We start from the raw sequence: 26294 nt of genomic DNA on the forward strand, positions 1-26294 counted from the left end.
GCTCCTATTTTATATTTAAATTCTGATTTTGTAGGTTGAATAGAAGTTCTAGAAAAGGCTGGAAAGATTTGAGGGGCCAGTGAAGGTACTAGGGTTGGATGAAGTTGGTTGTGGCGGTGAGTTTCCTGTCACTGCCTCAGAGTCTCATTTTTTCTATTTAGCATTTTTCAGTTTTCACAGTAATATTGGACATAGTTGGCCTTCTGATTTTTACAAGTGTGGCTTTCTTGATGATTGAAAATGGTTATTCATTTGAGTGCTTTGAGAAATTATTGATTAGTGTTGATGTTTTAATGTCTCACAAGTATATCTTCCTGTTTTCTGCTTGCAGATATTGGGGGCACCTCTATTTTTGAAATTTGGCTCTTCATTTCTTTTCTCTCTGTTCTTTTCTGCCTCCCAAGCTCCCAATTTGGATTAAAACTTAAACAGTTTACGCCTAGAAGACATAAGACATTTACACAATTGCAGATTTATTACCTTTGAATTTTTAAAAATGAACTTTTAAAGGTTTCTTTTATATTTTTAAGGTTTCCAAGTAGTGCCCATATCTGTGCAGACTGAGTTACACTGGGGGAGGGGAGGACAAAAGAGTGAGCACTCGTCCAAACATTTTCTGAAGAGAGCCGTCTTCTATTTCCTTCTGTGACCTGATTTAATGAAGATATTTCCACCTCAAAGGACGGTCTCAGGAATACTGTATAGTCTCATTATTAGACGACTGGGTGCAACTTTGATGTTCCCATGCCCTTGCTTGAATGTGAATGTTACAACATGGCACATTTTCAAGGAATCATAGGGAATTGACCCATTTTATGTCACACAGACTGTTGGGCATTTGGAGCTAGAAGGAACATCATTTATATCCAGCCGGTTTATTTTTTTTAACAGAGGAGGAAATTGAAGCCCAGAGAGATTAAGTAATTTTATTTAACAAACATTAATTGAGCGTGCACCATATGTCAGATCCAATACTAGGTGCTGGGGGCTACAGAGATGAATAAGTTGAAGTCCCTGTTGGAGATAAATACATAGTTCTCAGATTGTACAGCTTGTAATTAGCAGGTCAGGAAGTAGAATATTTATGAATCCTTCATAATCAAATCTTTCTATGTTGATATGACAAAAATTATGTCAACCTTCTGTCCCTTCCCCTACCCTTAATTTATCGTCATTCAATAAAGGTGATTTTCACTTATTTTCTTACCTTTAGAACAAAATTCAGTGTTCTCCCTTGACTTCAAATACTTCTTTGGCCACCACTCTTTCTTGAAAGATAGTGTACACCAGTCAGCTACGTTTTATCAACTATTCAACCCACTAAAATCTGACCAAAACTGCCCTTGCCGAAGTTTTTGGCACCTCTAGTGGGCACATTTCAGTCCTGATTGTGACCGCTTTGAATGCATTGACTTATCTTCTTCTTCTTCTTCTTTTTTTTTTTTTTTTTTTTGGTGAGGAAGATCAGCCCTGAGCTAACATCCATGCTAATCCTCCTCTTTTTGCTGAAGAAGACTGGCTCTGAGCTAACATCTATTGCCAATCCTCCTCCTTTTTTTCCCCAAAGCCCCTACTAGTAGATAGTTGTATGTCATAGTTGCACATCCTTCTAGTTGCTGTATGTGGGACGTGGTCTCAGCATGGCCGGAGAAGCAGTGCGTCGGTGCGCGCCCGGGATCCGAACCCGGCCGCCAATAGCGGAGCACGCGCACTTAACCGCTAAGCCACGGGGCCGGCCCTGTCTTATCTTCTTAAAACTCTTGTCTCCATTGGATCATTGGTGCCCTGACTCTCCTACCTCTTCTGCTTTTTCATTTCCCTTAGACTTTCAGCTGCCCACTTCTTATTCCCCAAATAGACCACACTTGAGCACATCACTGTAGCAACTGGTCATCCTTCAAGACTTAGCTCAGATATCTTCTCCTCATGAGGCATATCTGACCTTTTCAAGATTTTAGTCACTTCTCTCTCTTCACTCTTCTTATAGCACCTTGTATATATTTCCTAATGCTGTAATTTTGTGGTCTGTATATCAAGCTTCTCATTTGAATTTTTTCTCTCAAGAACAGGGACAATTTTCTCCAGCAACTGACACATGATAATGTTTTTTAAAATGTAATTTAACCCAGAATGACTTCTCACTAGCTCAGGCCACCCCTCCTCTCCCCGTGTGTTTCTCTCTCCAGCTCTCTACTGGGTTCTGTGGGCTAGGCTAGTACAGTGCTGCCAAGAAACAGCCTGTGGTGATTCGCTGTTAATGGTAGATTTATAGTTCTATCAATTGTCAGTATATTAATTCAGTTAAGAAGCTTAAACATAATGCTTAGTTACGTTAAAATCAATTGGCAAGCCTTTTTAAAAAATTCATAAATTATACATACATAAACTCGAGCCTATCCCTGCCTGATTAAATCTGAGTTCATAATTAGTGTGAGACAAATAACTAAAATTTTTTACAGCTAAAATAAGGGGATTTTCCAGTTCTCACTATGGTAGTGAATATCCTATGTAATGGTATTGTCTCCATATTTAATTATAACCTAAGCATTTGCAGTTTAGATGTGCTGGGCAGCACTCCATCCTGCAAAAGACACTGTTTCTGCCTTTAAGGAATTAGTGTACTGCAATAAAAAAGCATGCAGATTGGTTTTCCCCAGTGCCCTATTAGGCGGCTATGATAGTTCTTTTGGGCCTGTTATCAAGTTGATGCCTTTGCTGAGCTAGAATATTTTTCTCTGTTTCCCCATTTTGTTTGTGTTGTTGACCCTTCATCCTTTGCTGTACGTTTGTCCTTGATTAAAATTAGGTCAATAAAGCTAAATCAAGGTAAAAAGAAGAATTTCCTCAGTAGTGTGTAGTGTAAGGGACCATATATTACAGATAAACTGTTCAGAAGGAAATATTAGGTGGTTCTTTTGTTTTTATTTTTACTTATACCTTTTTCTTTTATTTCTGAATAGTACTAACAAACCATATGGGTTATACCTTATTTTTTGGAAGTATGGAGGCGGTGATGTGTATTTTTAAGCTGGTGGTTCTGAATTTTTTGTTTATGTTTTTTTCCTGTAACCTCCTGGTCTTGAGTTGTGTTCAAATCTGTAAGATTTATTAGGTGAACATTCTGTAGCTAAGTGGCAAGATGTTCTGGCTTCTCGTTAGTAGTGACCCTGGATAGTTTTCTCACATTCAGCAACATTTGTTAGGAGCCACCCAGGATCCTTGTCATCTAGTGGTGAGGCTGAGCTGGGGTTCTGAGTAAAGAGGTCACCTTGTGCATGTCTCCCTGGGTGGGTAGGACGGGGGGGTGCTTTGTAAGGAATGCTCAGGCCGACTGTGGTTTCTTTTTTCTTTTTGTATAGGAACTCTGCTCCTGTAGGACAAAGAGCTTAGTGCTTGGAAGAAGGAAAATGACTCTTTATCTCTTGCTCTAAGCTGTTGGAGGGACATCAGAGGATCCTTAGGTGACTTGTAATAGAACCCAGTGGCCATGAATTTTAGAATCAGTTACATGAGAGTTCAACTTTTGCCTGTGCCATTTTTTCCTGCTCCAACCTACGGTCTCAATTATGCTGAGCCTTTTTTCTTCATCTGTAAAAATACAATATCTGCTTACTCTTCTCATTGTTTTGAGGATTAAATAAGTATAATGGGATTAAAAAGTTGAGTAAGATCCTGTTTTTAACCTCAAATAGCTTCTAATCACCTATGAGATGTAGGAAGCATATATACTGACTCAGGAGAAGAGAAGATATTTAAGTAGAGAGCTCAGAGAAGGTTTCCTGAAGGAGTGGGTGGCATTTGAGCATGGCCTCACAGAAGGTTTGGCATTTTAGTAAGCAAAGGCTTTAGCACTGAGAGAGTAGTCACATCCAGGCATAGGAAATAATCTAAAAGGAGGAGTAGAAGATTCAGTCATGGGGCTTGAAACAGTTCATAATATAGTTGTGACCAGAATGAGGCTAGCATTTTGATTATATCCATAATAGTGACTAATCTCTTTTTGTGGTCAACCTAAATATCTGAAAATTTTCCTGTTAACTTATATTTTGAATTTGATAGCATGGTGATGCTTCTCCCAGATTAAAGAAATCAGGATTATTATCTTGAATGAGCTCCACTTTTTTCTTGTCAAAAACATGTAACATAAAATTTACCATCTTAACCATTTAAGTGTACAATTCGGAGGTATTAAGTATATTCACGTTATTGTGAGACAGATCTCCAGAACTTTTTCATCTTACAGAACTGAAGCTCTATACACATTAAACAATTCTTTTTACCTGTTCCCCTCAGTCCCTGGTAACCTTTGAGCGCCACTATTTTTGACAGCTGGCTTAAGAGAAGTTTCTAGAATCTATTTAGTAACATTGCATGAAAAGATGTGGGATAGCAAATCTGGTGTTATTTTTCTCACTTTTTCATCTTGCTATAGTAGAAAAATGACATTTTGCTGTTGTTCTAGGCCTCCTGTGAGTTTGACCATCCATACTAAACCTCACTTTATTTGCATCTCCTTTAGGCAATATGGTAACCACCTTGACACGTTTAAGGTTTTACTCTTTTATCTTTACCATGATCCCAACTTAAGAAACCATGAATGTAGCCTTCCTATGGTTGGGCGTTAAGATCACAAAATGTTTCACAACTCATGAGAGAGTGATTACATTATCAGGTAGAAAAAAATTTAGGGTACGTTGTTCTTGTTTAAATTTCCTATCTTGTAGACTTCATAGATTGGACAGATTGGCTTGCGAGTCTTCTGTTTATTCTAGTGTGGTACTTGTGTTACCAGTTGTTAAATCTTGCAAACGTTTCTCTCCATCACCTGTTTTAACTGTGGAAGCTCTTCATGTGCACCTGTACTGTTTTTCTTGGGTTTGTTGTCTACATTTTTACATTGTAGATGGTCCTGCTCTGTGGGGACTGGCCAGGTGGAGGTAGTCTGGAACAGGTAAGAGGCGATATTCTCTGAGGAGAGTGTTGGTTATCAAGAGAGTTGACTATCTCATGGTTGCAAATTTCTTTGTCCAGTTATGTAGAGACGATGCTTTTGGCCCCTGTGTTAGGATAAAGAAACCACACCAGTTATTTTAAGAGAGACAGCTTAATATAAGGAATTATTAATCAGGTATGGCAATACTAAAAAGGCAAAGAGAGAACCCCTGAGGGTCACATAGAGTTCTTCATTACAAGATGCAGCTGCTACCTGAAGGATTGGTGGAACAAATAAAAGAGATTGGAATAGGAAAACTTAGAAATTTGGAAGATGGACCCATTGGAAGTGGTACTCAGACCTCTGTTGAGCTGTCTTTTGTGTTTCTAAGCTTGGAAGAGTAACTCCATGGAGCTGGGACCTGGGCCTCCTGGGGCGCGCTGCCAGTTGATTGGTTCCCGTGAGTCTGAGGTGTGATAAGACTGTTTCTAGGAGTGTTGGGAAAACTGCAAGCTGAAATCAATTGCTGCTACTGGAACAAACTGCAGTTGCTGAGAGGGGAAAGTGTTGCTCTGGAGAAGCTGACAGGAATAGGAAAGAGTTTGTCCCTCCTTCCTGTCCATTCTCCCTCTAACATCCCGTATTGGCAGAGCCTAACAGGGAACCAGCTGGCGAAGCAGAAACGTGGTTGGCAGTTTTCCCACCCCAGCATCACAAAGTGGAATTTAAAAAAGGTTAGGTTTAAAACTGAGTGACAGTAGCTTCATAACTTGCACAAGTACTGTGTCCAGCTTAATCTTGATGGGCTTCCTAGGAGCTGGTGGCTTTGGGTGGACATGCATTACATGTTGAAATTAATTGACCTTTTCAGGTCTTAGTGGGGTTTGCATGTGGAACCAAATATGAGTGAAAAGCCAGTGGGCAGTCTGTCAGTTCTTGCTCAGTGGTTGGGAGGCAGATGAGCGAGAGAAACTAGCATGGGCTGTAGGGCCAGATGGATCTTTTGGGGGATCTTTTGCTCTGATGTGTTAACTTGGGCATGTTTTTTCTCTGGGCACCTAATTTCTCAGTTGAGTAAAGCTAATAATTCCAGCTTTATTGGTTGTTGTGGGCATTAGAAATATGTTTCAAGTGCCAAGCACATAGTAGGCACTCAAATGGTCAGTGATGTTTATTTTGCTTATTTAATGAAGTGTTGTAGAAATTTAGAGTGGAGCCAGCTCTTTGTGTTAAGGGCGTTGAGTCAGAAGGCCAGCAACAGGAAAGGTAAGTGTGTGGTTATTACAGTGGGATGGTAATGTAGTTGTTAAGACAACTCCAAGACATAAACAGTTGTTAAATAGGCACAAGTGAAGTTTCTTTTACGGCTAGAAGAACAAGGGAGTTTAGGGTGTTATTACATAAAGCAGGAGCTAAAGCTGCATTCTCGTGGACTAAGACACAAGTCTCAGGTCCCCTGTCATTCCCCATGGACACAAACAGCTGTGCATGACAACCACTGTTGCAGAGTGAGAAGCTCCCTACTCATGCCCTCTTGCCCCTAGACCTTCACCTGACTGTTCTGGGCATCTGGTTATTTGCCTGCTTATTCATTAGATGCAAACAACTCATACAAAATAACCCCAACACATTCCTGAGTATGCTTAATTCAGATTTGGTGAAGGGACAGTCTCTTTCCCGGGAGCAGCCTCTAGCAGGTCTGGCTTTAGGGTTGTCAAGGTCCCTTCCTGCAGTAGGGCAAGGCATTTCATGTATAAATAATGAAATTGCCTTGCCAGCTGGGTGCTGGATCTGAATGTCTGTGTTGTTCATGGTTCTGGTAACTTTATTTGCCCATATTTCTCCATGGTAGTAATGAGCGATAAATGTTGTTGTTTCTGATTGATGACAAGTAGACTACACAGTAAAAAAGAGTCATCTTTGTTCTGTAGGGTTAGAAAGATGTCTGTCCTGAAAAGGTACAGGCCTCATTTTACTGAATATTTAAACACAGGCTGTGAGAGTACTTTGAATTTGGTAGATAAAATATGTGGCACTAGACCTGGCAGCCTGATTTAGACCTTGGAGTGATGGAACTGGCAAGGCAGAAACTCAGTGTCTAAAGGGAGACCTTTCTGCCGTGCACTTACATAATTCAGTCTCTTTTTTGGAAATGCACCGCAATTTATTGCACAAATTTGACTAGAAATCTGGCTCAATTGAAAGTTCCACTGGCACCAGCTAAATAATGGTGTCATATCCAGCATCGTTTTCCCTTCTGTGTTGTTCCAGGAAGAACTTTTAATAATAATTATTATTTTTTAATATGGTGAAGAAGGGAAGGCATTCACAAAGAAGCATTTCTCTAACAAAATGATATTATCTTCTGAATGGGCTCACCCCATCCTGCTCTGTTACAGAGAAAATTGGTTTCCTATTGTAAGAGATTTATTTTCTTTTTTTCCTGTTCCTTCCTCCTCTTCTAGAACTGTGGGAGGGCTTGTGGCACATCACTGTGCTGGATGGGATTCATCTGGCTTGTAGCCTGTACTTTAAGTAACGGGGTTGTCTCTTCTGAGGGCATTGGCTCTCCATTTTTAGCCTGGGATAAAGGGTAAGAAATGTGGGAGAAGATTTCTTCATTACTAGAAAACATGATTTGGGGCCAACTGGTTAATTTTGAGCTTCCAGTGAAAAGGAAAGAAGTTCCAGAAGGGCAGAGCCAGTCGTAGTATACTGGTCCCTGCTGGTTTCTATTACCTCCCAGACCTCCAGGCGTGCTTTTGTCCTTGAAGATTCCCCCCCCACCCCCGCACCCCCCCCACCCCCCCGCTCCATTTTCCCTTTCACTTTTAAACTCTAGTTTCTTATTTGTGTATTTTTTATGTCCTTTCCAACGAAGGGGTTTCCCACGTTAACATTGATTCATATTTGTAATCCATCTTCAGAACTATTACCTGGGTAGAATGAGGCCATTCCAGAGAGACACTTTCTTTTCAGCTCCGTTTGCTCATTTGAACAGCATAGGAAGAGTGCGTCATTCAGCAAAACTTCACACCTGTTAGTATTGTTGCAGATTCCCCTTTCGAGAATAAAGGAAGGACCCTACAATCTTTCACTACTCTTTTCTTCCATCTTAGCCACAAAAAATATCACCCCAGAGGCTGGCCTGGTGGCATAGTGGTTAAGTTCGTGCGCTCTGCTCCGGCGGCCTGGGTTTCGAGGGTTGGGATGCTGGGCTTGGACGCACTGCTTATCAAACAATGCTGTGGCAGCGTCCCGTATAAAGTAGAGGAAGAGGGGCACGGATGTTAGCCCAGGGCCAATCTTCCTCACACACAAATGTGTGGAGATATATATATATATCACCCTAGCAAATGCCCTTGCTTAGACTTAGTTTAATCTCAAATACGTGAATTTTGGGGGGAACGCTGGTACTTTTGAGTCCACATTAGGAAATCACCCCCTTTTGTATTTTAGCTTACAATAATTTATTTTATTTTTGAACTGTCACACTTGATATTTCTAGAATATCAGTTCAGTTTTACTTGAACTCTAGTACTATATGTGTTCGTTAAGGATTTGTAACTATTAGCTAATGATAGATTGAGGGTGTGTTTTTTCAGAGATCATAAGTAATAGAATTTGTTATGTCAGACTTGTAGAGATAGCAGAAAATTGCTTTAAAGTCTTAGCCAGGTCAAAAGAGAACACACTGATTACTCAGATTTTGTAAATTTGGTTTTTTCTATTATTAATAAGACACTGAAATTACCAAGAGTGCTACTTTCGTATCACTGCTTACAAAGAACCCAGATTTTGCAGTTGTACAGTGGGATATCTATTCTAGAATCTTTCTAATATTCAGTAATATGCTTATGTTTGTGTAGTATAGAATCATATCTGGTAAGAGTAGTCAGAAGGTAGGAAGAGTTTGCATTCCACTAGTGCTGTATCAGTGATATTCATTAGATGAATTTGCCAACAATGGTATGAAGCTGCAGTGATATTGCCTCCCCACCCTTTTTTTGATTCACTTTGATGTTTACTAACCAGTTCCATTTATTCCTATAATCACAAGAAGTACAGTTGTTTTTAAAATTCTTTTAGATAAGCCTTTTTGTATTCCCCGTTTTATTCTTTCAGTGTGTTGGCACTTTGTAGGAATGTGGCACTAAGCTAGGCACTTTCTAGGTGTTATAAAGATCTCTCACATAGAGCTTCCCTCTTGTGGTCTGGTAGGGAAGATAAGACCTGTGAAGTAATTTAATTACAGTTATACAAGGCAGAAAGTGATTAGTGCTATAACTTTGGCTTATCTCTTCTGTCTTGGGACATTTTAGCTCTTGTTAACATCCGTGTTAGATGACGTAAAACGTAGCTAAGTAGCCTTGCTTCTTAGTAACACTAAAAGTGTAGATTTGGTTTTCTCATGGAGTTTATATTATCTGAAATGTTCCTTGAATATGAAAGTAGAGTTGTCTTAATTTGTACTAATATATTTAGCCCTTTTCTCATTTTTACAGGATTTTGAAATAATTTTGCCTGGCTTTTCACTACAAAGTCACGTATAATGCCAGGTAATTCTTCAATTGCTGATTCTTAGGCAGAAACTGAGGCAAGCCAGGAGCTGCTGGTGCTAGAATCATTGTTTAGAGCCCAGGCTTCTATTTGGTTGATCATCAGCAAGCTGCCCACTTCCTCTTGACCATTAGTTGCTATCAAATGCTTGAGGAATGTTGGATTTCAAGGTCCAGGACAGTGCTTTTTGTCTGTGACTTCAGGAGTGCTGAACTTGTGCTTTGTTCTCTTTGAGGATCCGGTGCCCTTTCTGTCTCATTATCCCAGTCTTACCGCTGAATCCTCACTATTCCTCTAGGAACGGTGGCACAGACTTAGTTCCCATTTGGAGCAGATTTTTATTTTCGGAGCCCTTGGGCAGGAAAAAGGTTTTGCCCTATTATTTGTTGGAAGCTGTCTCTATGCAGAGAAAGGAAGATGGAGCAGGACTCCAGAGCCTTTTTTATTTTTGGTTTTCTTGCTGGGTCCGGGAGCCTCTTTGCTGCTGGTTGCACAGCTTCTTACTTGTGAGACTTCACTTTCCTTGGCCTTGAGGTCTGTGAGGGGTAGCACTGTTCTTTTATTCCACTCTTTCTCCTGTGCCTGCACAAGTATTTGTAGCTAAGTAAAGGGATCCCATATGGTTTGCTGCTTGGATAATGGTTTTGGAGCCCTTTATTCTTAAAGTCTTGACAGGGTCTTGGGGAAAAAAAGACCTGATGTTTGGCCTCCTACTTCTCCCCCCATTCTTTTTTTTCCCTCCCCCATTCTTACTGCATCTGAGCAATAAATAGCAACTACTTCTGAAAATACTCTTAGTTGGCTAATATAATTGAGTAGAAGAGCGGTCTCTAGGGACAGATTTTTTTCCCCTTACATGCTGGTCTTGAAAATGGTACTTTAATTTTGAAATGTGCAAGTTCCTGTGGAACATAATCATATGCTGTGCACTGCAGATGACGAGTGAGTCTCCTCAAGGACGTGAGGCTGCCTAAATCTGCTTGCTTCTTTCCCTCTTTGGATAGTGTGAAACTGTTCTCCTGGCAGGTTGCCAAGAGACACTTGGAACCTGGGCTGTTTCTTGGACTTGCCACTTCCTCTTCTTTTCTGCTATCACCGTAGCTAGTCTAGGTCTAGACCACTGGGTGTCAGTGGATAGGGGTGGACGTGAGAGAGGATATGCCTACTCCTGCTGTTCCCTGGCATGGGCTGATTGGTTTTCTCTCTTGATTCTCAGATTCCACATTCAGTCTTTCTATAGTTGGACTGGAAGAATATTTGGAAATCCTATTTTGCCACCATTACTAGAATGTTTCAACTTGTCTTATCTGTGTAGAAGTTCAAGGAGTATGTTGAATTATCTCTAGGTACATATGCGGAGATAAACTTTAATTCCCCAGTTATTACTTACTTACTTGTTTATTTTTATTTAACCCTTTTGGCATTAATCAGGCTCCTCAGTGTTGCTTTCTGACTTTTTAAATCTTTGAACTCCTTTTTCTTTTATTTCCATTGGTTTAAGTGGGGCAGGTGCTCAAAAGGTACTCAGCAGCATTTCTCAAAGTGTGACCCACAGTTCTCCTTGCTACTTACTAAAAATACAGAATTGTGGAAATCACACCAGACCTACTAAATCAGAATATCTGGTGTGGGCCTGGCAGTCTGCATGCTTAACAAGATCCCAGGTGATTCTTAGGCACACTAAAACTGACAGCCACTGACAGGTGTTGATTGCCTTTTGGCAGTAAGAAGCCAAGAAAGTGGAGTGTCTGGCCCACCAGCAATGAGCATAGGCCTCTGGGATAGCTGGGATCGAAATCCTAGCTCTGCCTGTTACTTGTTACGTGACCGGAGGCAGCTTACTTATGCTTGAAGCCTCACTTTCTTTGCTGTAAAATGGGGATCATAATACTTACAGCAGTCCAGGTAGAATTGCTGTTTTTGTGAAGCCTACTTGATAGAGTTGTTCTTGTAGGGGAGAAAGTTTTCCTACCCTCATAGGGTCCCTGTCTGGGCCTGAAAATTAAACTGACAAAGACAGATTAACAGGAGAAAAGCATACAGATGTACTTAATGTAAGTTTTATGTGATGTGAGAGCCTTCGTAAGAAAATGAAGACTCAAAGAAACAGACCTGAGTATTTTTATGCTAGGTCCCATGAAGAGTGGACAGTTGTGTAGAAATACGATAAGTCAAAGAGCATGAGGGAAACCTAGCATGGCCTGTGGGTTTGGATTCTTCACGGTGTACGTTTTTCTTCAGAAATAAGGATGCTCCTTTCCTCCAGGTGTAGGAAGGGCACCTCTCACATGAGGGTTTTATGACCTGTTGCAGGGGAAAAGGTCAAAATGATCTTCCTGCTTCTGCTGTTTTCTAAAACGCCTTCAGCTTGAACCCCATTAACAATAGCAATTACTAGTTTACCTTAAATTCCAGTGTTTTTCACACGTGTTATTAGATCCTTAAAGATGGGATCAGTAGGATCAAATAAGGTTGTCAGAAAAATCAAAAGTTTGAGGGTCCTGTAAAAGCAACAAACATTTCAGGGACCTGGTATCTTGCATAATCCTGGGGTTGAAAGTCTAACCCCCTTCCAGTCCTACATCTGTGAATTTTTAAAATCCCATTTTAGTTTCTTTTATTTTTCAATTTGATTTCAGTTTATATTGTTTACCATTCTTTCTTTGCTTCCTGGAGATATGTTTGTAATGTGATTGCATTGTTATGAATTTGGGACTTCCCAGACCTTGTCTCTTTAATAGACCCTATTTACCTTTAAGAGGTATTTTGTTGGGAGAATGAAATAGAACTAATTGGGAAATAAAGCATCCTTTTCTTTGAAACAACTCCTGGGGAAATGTTTGGATATACGTGTGAATCTTCTGGGTATGGTCCTTTAGGTATTGTGGTGCAAGATAATCCTCCATTTGGCCAAGGCGCTACCATTTTGAACCTTTCCCCAGTTGCTGACTGTAGCTTTCTAGTTAGCCGACCTCCCTTTAATACAAATGTGCTACTGTATTGTTAAGGATCACAAAATAGTGGATATCCCTGTGGATTCTGTCTCCTGGCTGCCAAGGGAATTGAAAGGTCCTTGATTGTGAATATGCCCAGGGCATGTGGTAATGTTCCTGTTTTAAGTCTATAATTCAAATGGAAATCGCAGCCTTTGTTTATTAAAATGGCATGTGTGGCAGGGCAACTGGGACCAGTCCATTATTTACTGTTTGAAATTTTATCCATTTTAATCTGATCATGTCTGTTATTTTAATTCAACAGTCAGTTTTAAGATCTTCATAGAGTATAGTTCTGCTTGGCTACTTTAATATATTATATTCAAGTCTCCTTTAAAAAACAAAAATCAAACTTGTTTTTGACCTTGGTTATTTGACAGCATGCTTGTAGTTAAATTATTCCCTTCTGCCTCATGGAAGGATACATCTATGAAAGAGTTTTTTTTTTTTTTTTTTTGAGGAAAAAATTGGAATTTAATGCACTTCCTATGAGGAAAAGAATGGCCAGTTATCCTGTTGCAGAGAGGAATAAAAGCGTGAGACGCTGTTAGCGATGGGAAAAGATTGACCAAACAAGATTTGGGGGTTTCACATCCCTAAACATTTCTGGCCTAAAAAAAAATCCAATGTTATAGATTAATATAACAAACATTCCTTTTGCGGCTTTGGTAATATAGCACGTATGCTTTAGATCTTCTACAGATAAGGTTGAAAGTCTCTGTGTACTCATCCTCAGCCCCATTTCTTCCCCCCTCCTTTTCTTTCTTCCACTACCCATCCCGCGTCAGTAACCATTGTCTTTCATTTCTATGCGTTTTTGTACTTTTGCTGCTTACATAGCTCTATAAATAATGTTGCTTGCGTCTGTTTTTAGTCTGTACTTAAATGGGATTTTACTGTATCACTCTACAACTTGTTTTCCATGCTCAATATTGTTTTTCAAATTTGTTCATTTGTTATATGCTCTGATTCAGCATAACTGCTCTGTAGTATTCTCTGTGACTGTACCATAAACATCGTCAACATGAACATTGTAATATACATACTTGTCTTGCACATGTGAGGCTTTTCTAGGTATATACCTACCTGTAAGTACAATTTCCTAATTATAGGGATGCATATCTTCAGCTTTAACCAAATGATGCCAAGTATCACCATGTCAGAGTACCACCCACCGTAGTTGAACCATTTCATACTTTCATCAGTGGTTAAAGGGCGCTCCCATTTCCCCACATTCTCACCTTCAAAATTTTTGCCAGTATAATGGATATCCTGTAGTATCTCAATTTATTGCCCTGATGATTAATGAAGTTACACCTTTTTTCAAGGTACCTAATGTCCAGTTGGAGTTCTTATCTGAAATGCCTATTTGTACCTTTTGCCAATCCTTCTATTGGATTGTTTCTCTTTTTTCTTATTGATCTGTCAGAGTTCTTCCTTTCTTTACTAAGTTGAAGTAATAGGAAGAGAGCTTTCCACAACTCTCACTACCACATCTACCCACCTAATAGTATCTGCATCCACACACCTAAAGATGAATTGTTGGTGCTCCTATGTAAAGCCATTCCCTCGTTGCCTATTTAAGGACATTGCTTTAGAAGTCCTATCCTCTCTCTTCTATATTATCACTTATTTGCTCTCCACTGGACCATTGCCTATTGTATCTCCCATCTAAAATAAAAAACAAAAGCATTTCTTCCCCCTGCTTCCTCTGCCAGCTGCCACACAATCTCTTCGTACTCCTTTGTGGCACAACTTTCAAAAGCATTGTATGTATTCACTTTCTCCAGTTCTTCTCTTATTCCTAGTTCCAAGCAGGCTTTTGCCCCTACTATTCCACCATAATTATTCTTGTCAAGTGACCCACACTTAGCTTAGTCCAGCATGCACATCTTAGTCCTCATCTCACTTGCCTTGTTGCATTTGACACAGCTGGTCATTCCCTCCTTCTCAATTCACTTACTTTCTTTGGCTTCCAGGACATAACAAACACTATGGTAGTTTCCTCCCACTGAGCACACTGATTACTCATTCTCAGTCTCCTTTTGCAGATTCCTTCTCTTATTCCTTACCTTTTAATGTTATAATGCCTCAAGACTCAGTCTTTGCTCCTTTTCAGTCTCTTAGCTTTAATTACTACGTGTATGCCAACAACTCCCAAATGTATATCACCAGTTCAGAGCTTTCTCCCAAATTCCGTACTTGTATATCCAACTGCCTACTCAACATCTCCACTTGGAAGTTTAACCTGGCCATAACTGAGCTCCTGATCTTATTTCCCTCCCTCTAGTCTACTCTTCTGTGGTCTTCCCTATCTCATTTGATGACCCCACCCATATTTCTACCATATTTCCATTTGCTGAGATGAAAAACCTTGGAGTCATCCTTGACTCCTCCCTTTCTTTCACACCTCACTTTCCATCTGTCTACTTTCAGAATATTTCCAGACTCTGACCACTTCTTACCTCCCTTCTTAATGTAATCCACCATCATTTTCTACCAAGCTTATTGTCATAATCTCTTAATTGTTCTCCCTTTTCTTGCTATAGCATCTGTCCTCAACACAGTAATCAAAAGTAGCCAAAGTAATTCTTTCAGATATTAAGTCCGATCTGTGTCTTTGTCTGCTACTGTTCTCCCCTTGTGCACTCTGCTGTAGCCACACTCTGTTGTAGCCACAGTCTGTTGGTCTTTGAACCCACTAGGCGTGCTCCTAACTGAAGGCCTTTGCATTGGCTGTTCTCTCTGCCTTTCGCCAGATGACTACATCCCATACCTCCTTTGAGTCTTTGCTATAGAATGTAATGTGATCAGTGTAGGCCTCACTGAGAAGATTACAGCTGTGGCCAAGTGCCTCAGTTCCCTCTCCTCCTGCTCTGCTTTTTCTTTATCCATTTCACTTATCAGCTACTAAAAGTCTGTGCTTTGGCCTCTCACTTTGTTCATGATGTCTTTTCAGTAAAGAACTTTTTAAATTTTAGTGGAGCCACATTTATCAATCTCTTTTTTTCGTAGTTTGTGTTTATTCAGCCTCATTTAAGAAATCCTGCAGTATCTCAAGGTCATTAGATTTTTTTGGCTACAGGATAGGCTAGATAAAATTAGGCCTGAACAGGGATAAGAATAAGGCCTTAATTGGAGGTCCCTTCCATTCCCTCCGAATGAGCGTTGACCAGAGACCTCCTTTTGGCAATCAGCCGAAAATAACTTTCTGTAAAAGTGCCAGGTGTGTCTTTAGATGCTGAGATGTTGGGCCTCTCTCAAACTGGTGAGAGGTACAGCTGATGGAAGTTATCTCTAGTGTGAGTCATTGCAGGGCCTACATACGATGCCATTTCTCAGGATGAACAGCGATTATAGCACATATTGGTTTGTGTATTATCTGCCCACCAGATAAAGCAAGCATTCTTTTCTATTTTTATTTTTTTTAAAATATTTCCATGTAAATTAGAATCTAAACTAGACAGTCCTTTTTAGCAGGCAAGAGTCAGCTAAAGTCCTGTTTTCTCAGAGTACATTCCATACCTCAATTGCCTCTTAGAGATTTCAAAGGCTTTTATGTACCTGGTAATTTGGAGGAATTGCTTTTATTTTGTGGTTTCTTAGGGACTTCTAGTATCTCTCTTGTAAGATGTTTGCAGATGTCAATAGCTACTAGCTCTGAAGGGTTAGAGTAACAAGATCATTCTGTTTTCACTGGCGATATCTTGTTTTCTGCTTTTGCTATCAGTTCTTTCCTAGCTTCATGAGAGACATATAATCAGACGCTGAAGTTGCCCTGTTTTTTATTGGGATTTTTGTTGGTTTACTATTTATTTTCTTTCATTCTTTTGGGAGGATTTTGGCTTGGCTCTGTCCTGTCGAGTGTCTTTCTTGTTCAGACAGCCATATTCATACATTTAGGTGTCTGTCATCCCCTGAGCTTCATTTGAATGCTTGTTGGAACTGTATTTCTTATATTGTTTTGGATTTCCAGTCAAATGACGTTCCCTCGTACCTCTGTGGTGTTTCGGAACAGGTATGGTAAGGTTCAGATATTCAGATTCTGTGGCAAATCTTAAGGCTATGTAAGGTAAATGTCAATATTTTGTTCATTTCATTTTTTAAAATGTTCACTTACGCTTATGTAGTCACACAGCTACTCTCTGTCAATAGATTGTCCTCTGTTGCTTGGTGAATATGAATATTCCTGAGGGCTGATTTTGATAACCATCGATTTTGTCTTTATTAAAAATCCTGTTCATTACTGGCACCTAGCATCTTCTGTCTAGCAAGCATTCTTACTGTATCCTTGAGTGTCCTCACAGACCCTGTTTTAGGGTTCCTCAGTAGTGACCCACTATTTTTATTTGGCTGCTTGGAAGCTTATAAAATATCTGTAGTCCTGTACATCTGCCCTTGTGTTATCTAGCACTCCCTCCAGCCAGGCAACTCGCACATGTCCTATTCTCCTCATTTCCTATAAGAAAAGCTCAGTGTTATTATTTCTTTAAAGATTTTCCTATTGAGGGTCATACCTCACTTATTAGACAGTGATCATGACACCCCGAGACATTGATTAGAGCTTGGCCATCCCAGTTGTTCCTGTTTAGAGTGTGTAGATTCCCACATGTCCTCTGGGAGGAGGAAGAGGGGTGCATTTCTGAAGGTGCCTGAACTTCCTAGAAGAGCACTGGAGTGATGCTGCTGCCTTTTTTTTTTAATGCAGGAAGTAGAAGACAGTTGGATGATGAATGTGAAGCTCAAACTCAAAGAATTATGTACATTCTCATAAGAGATTTTCTTGGTGATATCAATGAATTGAAATATTTAAATGATGTGTTTAGGACACCAAGGCTTAGTTAGGGTCTAGGAGGAAACATCTTTTTGATTCCCTTGACTTCAATATTGTCCTTAGGATTAGTTTAAATATGGGGAATCAAAATGATAAATGCTCTTTATTTGGGAGTAGTTGGCTATTTAAGAAAACATAATTTGAAATACTTCTTTGAGTATAGAATGGAGTATACAGAGATGGCTTGTTTTGTCAGCTGTGTAATATGTGAGGCCAGGTGGCTAATCATACGAGATGAAGAAGCAATGGCATTCATCTAGGTTAGGAGTTAGTCTTTGATTTTCTCCTTTCTTTCAGAATTTTTTTTTCAGATATTATCTGGCTCTTGGAGATTTCCAAATCTGTACATGGAGTCCTATTCTAAAATACTTGATCTTTGTATATTATTCTCCGTATTTCTTTTGTAGTTAGTTCATCCGACTATTTATTGAGTATATACTATGAGGGAGATGCTGTACTTGTTTCTGGGGTTACAGAGAACAACAGAAATGGGCAGGATCTCTGTTCTTCTGGAGCTTAAGGGCTAGCAGGAGAGAGACATTAAAGTAATCATACCAGCCGATCTAGCCAACATCTCCCTATTTCTTGAACACATTCCATTCCTCCACACCACCACCAAAAGGCAGGCTTCTCTTGACTTCTTATCATGACTTAGAATATTGGGTTCCTCTTCTTTTATCCCTTCTCTCCACTCTGTTGTCAGTTCCTGTTAATTCATTTCTTAAAATGGTTCTCCTATCTCTTAAGTTCCTATCCATTGCCACTTCTGTCACCTTCCTTTAGACTCTCTCTCATCATCTCAAAGTTACATTGCTTAGAGCAGTAACTTCTTTTTGAAGAAGTCTGGGAACCATGAGATAATGAAGGAATTGTGTGTGTTTGTATTTGTGTACGTGTTGAAATACTCTTTATTCCTGCCTCTCCTTTTGCTTGTCCTGTTTTTTTTCAACTCTCGTTTTCTTCCTACTTCTTTGCTATCCTGCAAACTCACATTAAGTCCCACCTTGTCAGTGAAACATTTCCTGATTACTTCTTTCTTTTCACTTCCCTGAACTCTTATAGCACTTAGTCCCTAGTCTATATCACATAAAATTTAGCACATACTCAAAACTGCCTTGTGTTATTTCATAATTGTAGGATTTCTTCTATTACTGTGTTAGGTTACAAGAATTTTGAGTCCAGGATTATAACATGTTTACAGAGTGCTTTGTGTGGGACTGATAGTTGGTAGGTACTTAATAAAGGTTTACAGAGTAATAGAAATAGATTTATAAAGTATCTGTAAATAGTTGAAGGGCCCTGATACTTGTTGAGCTTCTTCTATACCGCTGTTTATGTGGCTATTTCCCTGTTGATGAACATTTAGGTTGTTTCCAGTTTGCCTAATGATGAACATTCCATTGCTTATTTTGGCGCCTGTCATGTGTAAAAGATAATCTTTTTCCCTGTAAAGTATTTCAGACAAATATTTATTAGTCATTTACTTTGTATCCAGCACTTATTTAATATTTGTGGTGCTGGGAGATAGGGAGCGTATTTCACATGCATTCCAGTACTTTGTGCTATTGGCTGTGTTCTTTTGTGTCTTTTCTTCCCCCCCATTCCTGATGTGGTATTTTATTTTGCTTTAAGGATAAGAACAAGAAGCTACGTCCCCTGTATGACATTCCTTACATGTTTGAAGCCCGGGAATTTCTTCGAAAGAAGCTTATTGGAAAAAAGGTAAGTGATGACAGAAACATATTTGCCAATGGTTGGATTATTTTCTGGGCCCTTGTGATGGAATCTCAGAGACCAGCAGGTGACTCCTCCACCAAGTCAAGCAGAATTACTTTGATAAAGAGAGGCGTGCCTATGTATCAGGAAGTGGTATCCCTTGGGAGAGGTTTAAAATTGGGGCCTTGACCACGGTGTGATTGCCAAAGCTCTCACGACATGTTCTTTCCAGGGTCCAGGCTCAATTCCAGTTTCAATAATTGCATATTGCCCTGAGCTCCATTCACTTGGCTCTCCTGTTCTCTCCAGCCACCTCCATTAAAAGTCGGTGCTATGGGATTTGCTTGTGAGAGAAGGTTGCGGCTTGTTTCTGCCTCCCCTACTTCTGAGGGTAGGTTGGCTATCGAGGAGAAGAGGGGCTCTCCTGGAATAGGAGCACAGCTTTGTGGGGAAGGAGTGTGTGGTTTCCTGGTCGTTTCTGTGGAGACTTTAGAGTAGCACATTGACTTTGTGGTGCGGCAGCTCAGAGGCCCTGTGAGTGTATTTCCTTGTCTTCTTAGAGCATAATATTCTGTGACCAGCTGCAGAACTTGCCATTCTGGGAAGCTGATAATGAGCCTCCAAGCTTCCCTTTATTTTTCCTGACCTCTCCACCCTAAATATCTTGGGGAGTTCTTTGTGTCCTGGATAAACAAAGGAAATGCACGGGATGGATAGTTCCTTTGGTAATTGAGGGAAATCTATTCAGGGAGGGACTGTGATTCCTCTTTTCCTTACTTTGATTCAGTGGGGATTCTTCAGGAAATGTCATGTTTTGGGCCAATTTTTATTGTATCTTTAGAAAGGCCGTTTTGCTGTATGTCTGGCCTTAACACTTTAAAGCCATATTAGCATTCTTTGCCTAAATGCAGGTTTTTAAACTTTTGGTGATAAGTTTGCTAAGGCTTTTGAACTAATGCCAAAGACGTGTATAATTAATATAAATATAACCAATTTTATTATATACCGTAGTCACTAGAATGATAAATTATAGCAAAAGATTTTGATGTTGGGTTTCAGATGAAATTGCTAATTTTGAGGTGGAGAAACCAAACTGAATTCCCTAAAACAAGTATTAAATCTCCTCAGGTTCCTTCAGAGAATAGGCTCATTTGTCATTGTATAAAACTTGACAGAATGCCGTATTCATTCATGAAGTGTAGTGTGAATGATGGCTTTAAGACTCCTTCAATTTCTAGATCTCCTGTTATCTGATCTAATGTCCAACATCTCTATTTCACCAAGTTGATACCATATCACTCATTTACTGGCTCATAAACGATAGCATGGAGACAAGCAAGGAATTCCCTCACAAGTGTGCATTTCTTTTGGGATCCATCCAAAATCACCTCGAAAGGAGTGGCAGTGCATATTTGATTCTTGTGCAGCCAGTTGTGTGGCATCCACCTGGTTTATTTGAATATTGCCCTACCCTGATTCTGTTTCATCCAGAGGAGCATAGATCACAGCTTATTGCAGCAGCTGCTGAACGGTCCTAGAAGAGTAGCCCAGGGCTCTGCTCTCCAACACTGTGCCAGGCCTTTGTAGGGTCCTCTATCTCAGGATAAAAGAACTGATCTCAAGTGTCAGATATGGTGGCAGTTCTTATGCAATTAGGTTCCTTCTTGGTGGGAGAAGCCTTGTTTACTGGTTCTTCTGCATCAGAGTTGATTGGATTCTATTTGTGCTGAGCCCAAGTTTTGCCCCCATGGTGACATTGTATAAATGATGAATACTGAATCCCTGCGTAGGGAGTAGGATGTAGCTCAGCTCTGCTGGGCTAGAACATTCCTGATGCAAACTGCTTTTCCTGACTCACCACCTGAAACCACTTGCCTGTCTTCTGGGCCTATCAGTTGAGACACCAAACACCCATGTGCTCTCAAGTCTGGGAGCAGACAGGGCAGTTGCTGCCTCAGGGGGGTGGCTAGCACATCATTGCACATTTCTGCCAATTCCCTTCAGACCTTTGCAGCTGTTCAGCATGGCACATGGTGATTAAGAGGCACCGAGAGGGAGCATGTTTGCCTATGTGCTTATGTGCGCGAAAGCTGATTAGGGCAGCCTGGCACGGCGTAGGGAAGATAATGGAGGTAAAATCATCTTCTCTGCCCAGATTATTATTTGCCCATCCCAGAGAGTCTATAATATGACAGTTTTGAGGAGTTTCTAGAATGTAGAGAAATAAGATTGGAGGTAAACTGCTATGGTGCTTTGTTAGATTCAATGGCCTCCATTTCAGTTATGGAAATTCACTTTGATTCACTCCCAAGATTTAATTCTGGCTAAATGCCTTAATTAAAGTAACCATGCACCTCTCTGAGCCTTGGTTTTATCATTAGTGAACTGGGAATTTTATTTGCCTTCCCTCTCTGATGGGGTTGTTTTAAGAATCCAAGATGATACTAGTGTTGCATGTTTTTCCAGATGCCAGTAAGGTATGTTGTTTTTGTTTAGTAATGCTGCTTTTGTGTAGCATCTAGCAGAACCTTACTTTTTCAGTTATGATTTTTTTTACTGGCTCTGAGGTCAAGAGATGTGAATCATTGTGCCACTGATTTGACTTTCATCAACCCATTATACAGATTTGGGTGGTACCTGGTTACATGTGGCATCAGGGTTCCAGCTTACACAGAATGAGTATCTGCTGGTGCTAAAGTGTGTGTGTGTACATACACATGCACTCTGGTTTGAGGGAGAGGTAGAAGGGTATGTATGTATCCTGAAAGTGTTTCAGTAGCTGTCTGAATTGCCATACTGCCTGTAGAATGCCCTCCCAATCCCCTGTTTACCATCTGCATCTGTGCTTTCACTAAAATCTTAACTAACGAATATACATGGGGGGTCGGCCCCGTGGCTTTGCGGTTAAGTGTGTGCACTCTGCTACTGGCGGGCCGGGTTCGGATCCCGGGCGTGCACCAATGCACCACTTGTCCGGCCATGCTGAGGCCGCGTCCCACATACAGCAACTAGCAGGATGTGCAACTATGACATACAACTATCTACTGGGGCTTTGGGGAGAAAAAAAAAAGGAGGAGGATTGGCAATAGATGTTAGCTCAGAGCCGGTCTTCCTCAGCAAAAAGAGGAGGATTAGCATGGATGTTAGCTTAGGGCTGATCTTCCTCACACACAAAAAAAGGAATATACATGGGGAAGAAGTGTCTTGCTAATTTCTTCTGGGGTTCTTCATGGCCCCAGTATGGTGGAGAAATGGAATCTATGATAACATCATATCTGTTAGTTTTCCAGAATGATATCCTAGATGTGTATAAGATGGTGAAATTGATGCTCTTCTAAAAGAACCAGGGCTGCAGGCCTCAAGCGATTTCTTTTTGTGTGTGTATATTTTTCTTAATGCTTAGCGAAGATCTAAGCAGAAGTGGAAAGCAAAAGTTTGTGTGCCTCAGTCATTTTGTTCTCAGTGAAATAAGGTAATAATGACTGGGATGTTCATTGTGAATTTTCCCCAACTATCTTTTAGAATCTCAAAATATTTTTAATTCGTGTAATACAGTATTTACAAATGACATAGGAATCACTCTAACTCCTGAGCCTTAATTGCAAAATTTCTGTCACCATGGGAACCATTGTGTTCAAAGTTGTAACTTGTTTGCACAATTGAAGGGTGAAAAATGGTGGAAGAGATGGAATTACAAGAAGCGAGAGTGCATGGAAGCTTCAGCTCTGGCGATAAATGCTCAGTCCAGGCTCTCCTATCTCCAGAAATCTCTGCCCCAAAATATGTCTACTTTCTAAATGTTTTTGCCACTGTTTTCTATTGAATAAACAAATTTGGGACATGAGGCTCAATTGTAAACAGCCAACTTTGTATGGTTTTCACGCCATTGAACTTTCTGTGAACTAGGCTGACTCTTTTTCATGCACCTAAAATTGGGCATTTTTCTTTTTTTTTTTTTTTTTTTTTTGTGAGGAGATCAGCCCTGAGCTAACATCCGCCAGTCCTCCTCTTTTTTCGCTGAGGAAGACGGCCCTGGGCTAACATCTGTGCCTATCTTCCTCCACTTTATATGGGACGCCGCCACAGCATGGCTCACCAAGCAGTGCGTCGCTTGCGCCACCAGGCCGGCCCCAGGGCATTTTTCTTGATAAAGGCAGACATGGGAAAAGTTACTGGGCTATAAATAATTTAGGGAGTTATTTCAAATTCTTACTGCTTTCGATTGTTCTTCTCTTTTGGAAACCTGTCTTTCCTGAGGTCCATCCCTTTGGGGGTGTGGAGCAATTTGGGATGGGTAGGAATGATCTCCATGTGCACCCAACTTAGAAATCCAGCATGTTCAAAACTGAACTCATGCTATTGTGTCAGAAAATCTGGTTTCCTCAAGTGTTCTGGGAGTCACACCACTGTCTGTTGCTGTCAGAGACATTTGTGACACCTCTTCTTTTACCCTTCTTTCTCCAATCCTTCATCAACTCCTGCTGTGTGTATGTTTGTGTGTTTCCTCTTCTTCCATTGCGCTGCTGCCGCCTTGGCTTATATCTGCTCTCACCTGGACTCCTGTGGTGTTTTTACTGGTTTTCCCACAGTCATTCTTTCCCACTATAGACCACTCTCCACCTGCAGCTAAAGGGAGCTTCACCAATGACAAGCACATCACGCTCTTCCTTTGCCTAGGACTGTTGGCTTCCCATTGCTTCCTGTGGCCTACAAGGCCCAGCATAATCTAGCTCCAGCCTGCTTCTCAGATGTGACCCTCCACCCCTTTTCTCACCTACCTGCTGGCCACCTTTCTAGCCTCCATTAGCTTTCTGAAATGCGTTATGCTCCTGCTCACTTCAGGGCTTTTGCACTTTCAATTTTTTCTGTATGGAATGCTCTTTTTGTCCTCATTTTCCTCATTTCTCCTCCCCTATTTATCTTATGCTTATCCTTCCTAGGTCCAAGTTAAATGTGACTTCCTGGGGGACATCTTCCCTTAACAACCCCTCTTCTAATAATTTAATCTGTATATGACTTCATATCTTAACATAATATATTTGAGAGATTATGTCTTGTTAGATTTATTGTATGGTTAGATTTATTATATTAGGCCGGCTAGGGCCCACGTCTGTTTTGCTCACCACTCTAGAGCCCAGTGCGTAGAATTTATAGTGCACAGTAGATACTCAATAAACTTCTACTGAATTAATTAACTTTAGAGAAAAGGAGGGACACTGAATTGAAGGTTGTGTACCTAGATAAGAATACATAAAGGGAGGTAGTGGCCGGCCCGGTAGCGTTAACGGTTAAGTGTGCACGCTCCACTGCAGCGGCCCGGGGTTGGGATCCCGGGCGCACACCGACACACCACTTGTCAAGCCATGCTCAGGCGGCGTCCCATACAAAGTGCAGGAAGATGGGCATGGGTGTTAGCCTAGGGCCAGTCTTCCTCAACAAAAGGAGGAGGATTGGCGACAGATCTTAGCTCAGGGCCGATCTTCCTCACACACACACACACACACACACACACACACACACAAAATACATAAAGGGAGGTAGAAGTAGGACCCACCCAATTTGCCTGGGGTTAGCCGTGTATGCAAGAAGTAGGGCGAGATTACCTCTTCATTTCAGGAGTCCCAAGTCAATCTGGAAATGGTTATTATATGTAAATGATATTATCTCTATTCTGGGTTAATGTGCTTTTATGAGCCAGGTTGGCAACCCAACTACTGTTAATAGCTTTGTTTCTGTGGGATAAAATATTCTGAATGTCTAAGTCAACTGTAGAACATGTGGCTCATCTGTTGTTTGCTGGTTACTTTTGCATGATTTTCGTGCCGTTCCAATTTGTTCTGTGAACTAGACACACTTTTTTTAAAGGCACTTCATATAATTCTCATTCTGGCTTAAAAGGTTAGGGCTGTCATTCACTCAGTTGTCTTTTCATGAAGCGCTGAATGTTGTTTTCATTTTTATTTAATTTTTAATTTTCATCTTCACTATGTAAGATCTATGTATCATTTCTATTTTTATAGGTAAAGGAACTAAAGCTCATAGAAATTAAGTATTTTACCCAGATATCTATGCTTTTAATTGCTATACTAAATTAAAGGCCCTCTTGAAAGGCCCACTTCCCTGTTGTGCTGAATCATATGTAGATAGCCAGGGTCATGTTCCTTTTTGGGATAATAGCACTTCTTGTGTATAACATATACCTTACTTGCTCTAAGAAGTTGATTGTCGGGCCGGCCCCGTGGCTTAGCGGTTAAGTGCACGCGCTCCGCTCCTGGCGACCCGGGTTCAGATCCCGGGCACACACCGACGCACCGCTTCTCCGGCCATGCTGAGGCCACATCCCACATAGAGCAACTAGAAGGATGTGCAACTATGACATACAACAATCTACTGGGGCTTTGGGGGAAAAAAAGGAGGAGGATTGGCAATAGATGTTAGCTCAGAGCCGGTCTTCCTCAGCAAAAAGAGGAGGATTAGCGTGGATGTTAGCTCAGGGCTGATCTTCCTCACACACACACAAAAAAGAAGTTGATTGTCTTCAACTGCGTTATCCTAGTCTTCAGATATCAGCAAGTGGTATAGCACCATTGATCAGCCCTCTAGACATTATCTCATTAGTCTTTGACATGTCTCTGTGAAGTGATGTTCCATCAAATTGTTCTTCAGAGAAACCAGTGTCAGATTACATGTTCTTCTTCTAGTTAGGCAGACAACGTGAGGTCATAGGTAACATTAGTAAGCCAGTGTTGACGCTTGATTTCCCTTCCTCTTCAATCTCGTGGCGTAGGTGAGACTTCTGGGAGATTCTGGGAAAAAGGAAAGGACAGCTTGCTTTTTTATCCTGGCCCAGAGCCAGGGAGAGGTTGAGGAGCACTCTCGGTGCTTGTTCCCCTGTGCAAACAGGTCTCTGCTGGTACCAGGGGTCACATTCCTTGGCAGGAGCAGTTTTTCACTCAGCCATGAGAGCTCTTTAAGGTCATGGAGCTTTCTTGAGGAAGACTCTTTCAGTCTTCTCACTAGCTATATCCTTTTCCTTAAAAACAGTTGTAAGTTCTGTCTTTGGCAGAGTGTTATCTAACCCTCTTTGTTAAGTACAAAGCTGGCAGTCTGGCTATTCCTGTTCTTAATTACCTCTGATGTATTTTAGTTTGATTTTTATAAACGTTTTCTGTCATCTCCACGTTTTTCACTTCATATTAATTTGATTCACTCACGCTGTGGAAAAGTCCTTTACATTAATGATCAAAACAGGCCCTAA

The 26294-nt window shown here is 40.7% G+C and overlaps 1 protein-coding gene across 1 annotated transcript in view; it reads left to right on the forward strand.

Annotated features, from left to right (window-relative positions):
* The window catches only part of SND1 (staphylococcal nuclease and tudor domain containing 1), a 420486-nt gene that overhangs the window by 129907 nt on the left and 264285 nt on the right, over nucleotides 1-26294 (forward strand). Inside the window, exon 11 of the mRNA XM_058529372.1 lies at nucleotides 18953-19042. Within this exon, the coding sequence (XP_058385355.1) occupies nucleotides 18953-19042 (90 nt within the window). The remainder of the gene's footprint in view (nucleotides 1-18952; nucleotides 19043-26294) is intronic.

Source organism: Diceros bicornis, chromosome 3 (assembly GCF_020826845.1).
Source record: "Diceros bicornis minor isolate mBicDic1 chromosome 3, mDicBic1.mat.cur, whole genome shotgun sequence".
NCBI lineage: Eukaryota > Metazoa > Chordata > Mammalia > Perissodactyla > Rhinocerotidae > Diceros > Diceros bicornis.